This window comes from Epargyreus clarus, unplaced genomic scaffold (assembly GCF_041222505.1).
Source record: "Epargyreus clarus isolate Ecla_fem2 unplaced genomic scaffold, WU_Ecla_fem_2.2 ptg000003l, whole genome shotgun sequence".
In the NCBI taxonomy this organism is placed as follows: Eukaryota; Metazoa; Arthropoda; class Insecta; order Lepidoptera; family Hesperiidae; genus Epargyreus; species Epargyreus clarus.
Genome location: NW_027332211.1, coordinates 1,356,540 through 1,364,468, shown reverse-complemented (window position 1 = coordinate 1,364,468; position 7,929 = coordinate 1,356,540). Strand labels below are relative to the sequence as shown.

Genomic DNA, 7,929 nt, shown 5'->3' with positions numbered 1-7,929 from the left:
AAGTTTTGCCACCCTCAAAATGTCTCTAAACTGTTAAACCGAATACCTCGAATTTAAAAAAAATGTTTTTAAGTTCGGTCTTATAATAACATCAGGGGGCCATCTTTTAAACCATCATAGTTCAGGTTAGTTTTATTCCCATAGTGCATCGAAATTAGTTATTTATAAATTTAATCGAATTATGTTATGACATTTAAATGTATGATTAAAATAATATTGTTTTTAAAGATTGTTGTAACCCCTCAGGTGCATTTACCCTCACATACTTAAGTTTTTCTTTATGGATACGTTTACGTTTTGGATAAAAGTTTATTTTGAAATAATTCTTTTCTTTCCTATTCACTTTTCAGATAGGAATAACAAACAACGCATACAACAGTTTCGTTACGGGAACTAACGCCGCCTGGTGTAAAATGTAGGAACTTAATATTCTTTTTTTATATGACAACACTACGTTTGCCGGGTCAGCCAGTATTATGGTAAAATACATAATAATTATAGTCATAAATTTTATAAAATGTAAAAATCACAACATGATTTACTTACACGGTTTATATTTCCATTTTAATCACTCTTAATATTTGGACAATGTTTACATTTTTTTAACTAGATTGCTAAATTTTAAATTCCAAATTATGGTTACGTTTGGATATTGTCAGCCATTTTCATCAAAATGTTCCTCAGAATGTTCGCTAGATGTGGATAATTTTGACCCAGGAGTGGCTCTCGAAGTTGAGGCACGCAAATCTATGGAAGAGCAACTCGTTTACAAAGGGGCAATTCATTTACATAAGAGCAACAACTCTACAAGGCAGTCCCTCTCCCTTTTGATGTCATTCAAATACTTGTGGTTCTTTTAGGGTTTTTGGGTTTTTAAGGATCATACTCAATTACTTAGCATCAACCCATTACTGTCTTACTGTTGGAGACAGTACCCTTACCGTGAGTTTTTACGTTTTGGCAAAATATGACTGTTTTGGTATTTGTTTACGCATTTGCCCATACAATTTCCAATCAGCGCCCCTAGCGGATTGTATCAGAATTATAGTGTCACTAACGTAACATTAAATGTCTAAATTGACAAAATGGCGCTTTATGTTTTGTCTCTCTTTTTTGCGAACATGTGAGGGAGACAAAGATATTATCGTTACTTGAGCACTTACTTATTGTTACTTTTACTCAGTCTACTGAAGCAAACGGAACTGAATAATGGATTGAGTAAACGTAACGTAAAATTGTGGGATGTTTTGAAAACTGATGGTAAAAGTACAGGTCTCTACAGGTCACAAGAGGATTTATTCCATATTTAACAAAACCATATTTATATAAACTATTACTATATATAAAGCAGTGATAGCCTAGTGGTTAAGAAACGCGGCCTCTCGATCGAGGGGTCCGAGGTTCAAATCCCAGGGCGCGCACCTCTGATTTTCAAATTAATGTGCGTAGTAGAAATTAATTATCACTTGCTTAAACGGTGAAGGAAAACATCGTGAGGAAACCTGCATACCTGACAGATTTATAAAAAAAAACAATCTTAAGGGTATGTGAAGTCTACCAATACGCACTTGGCCAGCGCGGTGGACTATGGCCTAATCCTTCTCATTCTGAGAGGAGACCCGTGCCCAGCAGTGGGACAGTAATGGGTTGATGATGATGATAACAAAACTGCTCAATTACAGATTAACCTCTTTTAGATTTTATAGACAGAATTTCAGGCGTCTAAGTTACGTCAATTTTAAGTTTACAAAAAGATTTGTACTCATACAAAGGTTTTATGGTGACCTAAGGACCATCCTCATCATCATCATCACCAACCCATTACTGTCTCACTGCTGGGCATAGGTCTCTTCTCTGAATGAGAAGAATAAGGTAATAGTCCAGCGCGCTGGCCAAATGTGTATTCGTGAAAACTTTTTTTTAGATTTCATTTTAGGCTATCACTGCTGTTGCATTCTAATCAATAACCTGGTAATTTTACTGCTGGACATATAAGGTTGACCATAGTTAATTAACGTCTCATCAGTCATCTTATTTCTATTATTTAATTATGTTTATTTATTGTATAGCCAGTTCACATTAAATACTTACGACAGCCAACAGTACAACCAGGATAGGACAGACCAGGTTTATCAGCAGCGCGAGGACTGTCCTCACCAGCCACCAGAGACCAATCACAACTAGGATACTCGCAAGCATTACCTGGAAGTATAGACGTAATTCTATAACTATTAAATACTACGATTGGTGCCTACAACTCAAACTTTTAATTTAGTTTAGAATTTAGTATAAGGAATAAGGATCGTAGAAAATGTTTTATTTGTGTTAAAGTGGTCAGAATATTCTAAAGCTAGAGTGTTTGAATAGCTATAAGGTGTGCTTCAACTAAAGATGCATACCGCCGCATCTATTACTTTAAATATAATCAGTGTTAACTGCTGTTGTGTTCCGATTTGAAGGCTGTTGTGGTAAGGGATGCTTATTCCAGGCGTTCTAATTTAGTTGTAAGGAGTAGCAACGCATCCGTGGCCAGCCGCGTGGCAGTAGCCACTTACCATCTCGTGGATTGCATGAAGATTGGCGATATCGATATATATTATAACAAAAAATACAGGCCATATGGCGACATCGCTTAGTATCGTGTTTTTTACGATGATATTTATATGACACAACATCGTATAACGTCGTTGCATTGTGACTCTGTGCGACGTCGTATCATATTTAAATGTGTTAGCTCGTAAGAAGGATGGCTAACGAATGAAGTGAAACATGGCATTACAAAGAAATACGAGAGTTGATAACAAACATTAGAGGAGAGCAATTGCAAATGGAAGCCGTAATGGCAGATCATATCACTTAAATTGAAGAGTTGTTCTGGAATTTTGGAATTTTAATTTCATTTACAGAAGTAAGTGTAACGGGGTTTTTATACAACCATTAACAGGTATAGTGATAATACGGTTTAAATAACATTTTATTAGGCAAGCATGTTTCTTCACGATGGTTTCCTTCACCGGCAAGCGAGTGGTCATTAGTTTGTAACACGTACACAATTTTTTGAAAATCAGGGGGTTCAGAGGAAGCCTCCAATTGGCTTCCTGGACTCACCAATTGAGATTGAATTTGTGACCACTGTGCTATCATTGCTTTATTATATTTAAATATATATTTAAGTACTAACTTGTGCTTCTTCGTGGGCATGGAGCCAAGACTTGAAGGAGGTTACGAGTGTTTTTGCACCATCGTTGCAATCTGAACATGATGCTCGAGACATGCTGAACTGGAAAACAATTTTTTTTTATAATATAGGGGTAGCAGACGAGCATGCAGTCCATCCACCTGATGGTAATTGGCTACTGCCGCCTATAGACATCTACGATCAACCCCAAATAAGATTAGATATTCCTACCTGGGGTTGGCCACAGATGTGCCGGGACCCCTGAGGACAAAGGACTAAGGACGGAAAATTATGTCTCTCTTAGCACACCCTTTAAACCAGAACACAGTAGCAAATCAGCTAATAGTTCATTAGTTAATTACTTTGAGTAAGACGAGTAAGTTGTGGTCAATGTTAATGTGCAATCCTTGTCAACTTTAGGTGGGTAGATGTAAATATTTCACCAGAGTTGTCTTATCAATGTCGCTTCGTGCGACCAGTTGTCGTCTTGTGCTCCGCGAGAACATACAGACGTTCTGTACGTGCCTTCTCGCTCTTGTTTTCTACGTTGATACTAGTCATGCTACCGCGTGTGTATTGTGAAGTGCAAAGAGACTACTCCTCAGGAAGATAAGGCCGTCCTGACTTCCCGTGATGAGCCCCGTGTGCAGATTCGTGTGCATGCAGACACGCCTGACACGTTTCGAGCCCGCAGATTGACTTGGAAGGCAAGGTTGGTGGTTTTATCTATTTTTCTGCTGGGACGAAGACTCGGGCATACAACAATAATAACAAACTGATATGAGTTGCATTGTCATAGTACCTATGGTGCGAATACATCCGTGAAACGCCTGCGTTGGAGAAACGCCAGTGTGAAGACACTCTAAGGACAACTCTGAGGGATGTTACTTCATTATGGTTTCCTTCAAGCGTGTGGCATTTTTAATGTACACGTCATTTAAAAATAGGATAAATGTAAACCCCAACTTTAGCGTACGAGGTTGATGGCGTGAGAGTCAAGTGATTCATATCACAGTTAAGTCAGTGCTTTGCTTTGATTTATTTATAATTTCTAAAATTTAACCCAAAAAAGGATGATAACGTCTCGCCTCATAAAACATTTTACGTGTCATGTTTGTGACATTTTATGTGTTTTATGGTATATCGAATTATATTTCCAATTAAAAAATCTAAAGTTGAACATCGGATAACAAAAAATCCACCGAGATTTTTTGTAAGGATGATAACAAAAAAAATCATCCAAGATTTTTCATACTAAACCAATCATATAGATTAATCGAAGCGCTTTATTATTTTCTACCAGGACGCATCTATTTTGATTGGACTTCTATCATATTATTTGACAGTCGTATAATTCTCTGTGGTTCGACTCCGGCGAACAACCGGCACACCTATTTCTGCCTAATAACAGCAATGTTAAGCGCTGCTGTATTCTGGTTCGAAGCGTGTGGCAAGGGAGACATATTTTTCCGAGACATTCCAGTTTAGTCCACAGATGTTGCGGTGCATCTGTAGCCGACGTCAAATAGGTTTTTATCTTACCTGGGTTTGACAGCAAATGTCCATGTGCGGCAGTAGTCACTTACCATCAGGCGGACTGCATTAATCTGCTACTCTCATATTATAAAAATGTATTATATATTATGAACAGTGTTTTACCGTGTGTCCGAGCACCGTTCTCTCCCACCTGCAATCGTCACCACTGTACATGGTCCTGGCTATATGCTCGATGATCTCGGTTGTAAGGATGAGTGACAAACACAGTTTTTTGCCTAAAAAATTTTCTGAAACAAATATATTTTTTTTAATTTTAGTAAACATATCATAAAATAAATAATTAATTAGTGTGGTGCCTAAAATATAATGCTATTTGCTGCAATATTTAAGAATGTCCTTTTTCTAATCAATTTATTAATATTTCTAATAATATTAATATTTCTAGCTTAGACCGTAGGGCTTCTGTAATATTTACGTCGATTGAATGTAAGATGGTTCCTCCATTTAAAATAAGAGCACCCGTTACATTAAAAATTAGTACTTAAGCATAATTTATAAATAGCAAAGAGAAAAATAATGCTTTGAAAATTTAAATCGCCGTATGCGAACGTCCTTAATGTATAAATTATTCTACGGGTCTAAATTTAGAATGCGGATTCGTAAATGAGTAGCTGACGCGGATGTACGTTGTCGTTGTAATTTCCCCGACGCTTAATCCTAATGTATCATAGAACAGGTAGAAATGATGAAGATTTCTGCCTATTTCTGCCCCATAACAGCAGTGTTAGACGCTGCTGTGTTCCGTTTTGAAGGGTGTGGTAACGGAGACATACTTTTTCGAGGCGTTCGAGCTTAGTCTTCAGAGGTAGCGGCGCATCTGTGGCCGACTTCAGGTAGAAATATCTAATCCTATCTGGGGTTGATTACAGATGTCCATGGGCAGCAGTAGCCACTTACCATCAGGTGGACTGCATGCCCGTCTGCTACTCCTATATTATAAAAAAAAAGATTGTATGACATCAGTGGTGACTGATCAATGTCGTTTGACATAAGACTATGGATATGTAATTGAAGTGGAATGCTATCTGAAATTACGATTTGAATTGTACTTAGGACCCTTGTTATAAATGAGGCTTTCGGTTGTCTCCTGTAAGTGTATATTTTTTCCTATACGCTTCAGAATATAGTTCTACTAATAAAATTGATAACTATCAGTTTTTGTGGGTACGCTTTCTTTTAGCCGTACACTTAATAAATAATGGTACATGAAAGGTTCGAATATATTTTTATGTTTATCAGTCGTTTTAGGTTACAGGTGAGGTACGGCAGGCAAACTAAAATGAGAAATTAACCATAATTAATCATAACCTTAATCAACCATAAACGAACAAATAACCAGAACAGATGACCAAATATGACCAAAGTTTTGTTTAACTTTACCTTGCTGTGGGGATAGCAATTGTGCAGGTAGAACAAGTTAATAACAATTTACCAAACATAAAGTTTGCACAAATTTCATTAAGACATTTCTATACAAAATGTAGTCTGTCTTGCACATAAATAAAAAAAATGCTCAAGTATCGAGGCCTCCACGCGACTTACGTAGACATACGTCGGTAACGTAAAGTTTTCAGTGTAACCTGAAATTCCTTTCAGACGTGTCTTGAAAGTAAAGTACAAAAGGGTTCTCTGAGTGTTTTTGGTACTTGAACAAATGAAAATATGGTTTTTGTTTAGCTGTTATTTCTACAGTTTGCTTGTCAAAGTGTAAAAATAAAAAAGAAATGATATGGGGTCAAAATATTTTTTTACTATCACAAAATTAACATAACATCAGCAAATATTGTATAGGTTTTACATTAATATGTATATTTAAGATAATGTGCATTTAAACCTTTATAAATAACACTAGCTGACCCGGCAAAGGTTGTGTTGCCATATAAATAAAAAATGTTAATGGTGAACAACCCTTATTACTTAGGGGTATGACATCCAATTCCAGGGGTATGACAGCCAGACCTACTGAATATGCATATAAAATTTGGTGAAAATAAGTAATGCCGTTACGGAGGAGTAGGTATGGTAACTAACATTGTGACACGAGAATTTTATATATAACATTATATTTTTGCATTTTATTTCAGAATTGCTAGGTTATTTTTGCCTGCGATTTTTTTGATTAAATAATACCATAAGTATTCTTTGTGTGTTTAAAATACCATTTACTCATTTCCTTCCTATGACAAGCTCTATATAAGCGAAATAAAATACATAATCATTTGGTTACCTATTTCTAGACATTTTCAAAATTAATTTTAAACTTACCTCTCCTCTCACAGCATGAAAACATTGCAATGTGTTCATGTCCATTTTATTATGTAAGCCAAAAAAGATAAAATGTAACAATTTTAAACTATTTTGTGAATATTTCTGATATATTGATTGTTTGATTGACGTCTCATATGTTTTTAATGTATTCTACAATTGCATAAGTGGACAGGATAGTCAAAGTAGATTTTTCTCAATTTTACGGTTTTCCGCGAGGTGATAACCAAAAAGTATGTGTGTTTTATATTATCTATACATTTGAAGGTGGTAGACCCCTTTGGAACCCTCCGGCGGCACCACCGCCACACCTATTTCTGCCTAATAACAGCAGTGGACTGCATGCTCGTCTGCTACTTCTATATTATAAAAAAATCTATACATAGATTTTTATCACTCAAAAAAAAAACTCGACTAAAATATGTATAAGTACTAACCAAATCTATGGATTGTAAAAAAAGTCTGAAATCAAGAAATATTATTATTATATTGACCCTTAATGGACTTTACCTTTATCTTATAAATAATAAAAATGTTTATTAGACATTCATGCAAGATACTTAAGAAAAGAAAGCAAAATAGGAATGAAAGAGGAATAAAGCGATTAAATAACTGACAACGCAAAGCAGTCCCATTCATATTTAAAAATTTTCAACGAGTCTCACCGGGAACGTGGAGCGATAAACGATCATTAAATTCTTCAGCCTCACGCTCTTGTTAGAGCGGTCGTGGTCATCGTTTGGTCTTTGTGGCACGCTTAAAAATCCGACGCCATTTGTTTCTGGCCGCTGCCTCCCTGGTGCCATTGATTCAGTAAATATTACACTTTAATAATAATAACACAGTTATAGAATTCTAAAATAATGAAGATAATACTATTACAATAAGTACAGTAATAACAATTATATCGTTGCTGTTTATAGTTTTAA

The 7,929-nt window shown here is 35.9% G+C and overlaps 1 protein-coding gene across 1 annotated transcript; it reads right to left on the bottom strand.

The window, feature by feature from the left end:
• Window positions 1-534: 534 nt before the first annotated feature.
• On the bottom strand, window positions 535-7,135 carry LOC140748642 (uncharacterized). Its single transcript, XM_073081488.1, has 5 exons — window positions 7,001-7,135; window positions 4,838-4,962; window positions 3,182-3,280; window positions 2,092-2,202; window positions 535-747 (listed from the first exon to the last, which is right to left on the bottom strand). Exons 1-5 carry the CDS (start codon window positions 7,023-7,025, stop codon window positions 640-642), a joined length of 468 nt encoding a protein of 155 aa, XP_072937589.1. The 5' UTR covers window positions 7,026-7,135; the 3' UTR covers window positions 535-639.
• Window positions 7,136-7,929: the final 794 nt, after the last annotated feature.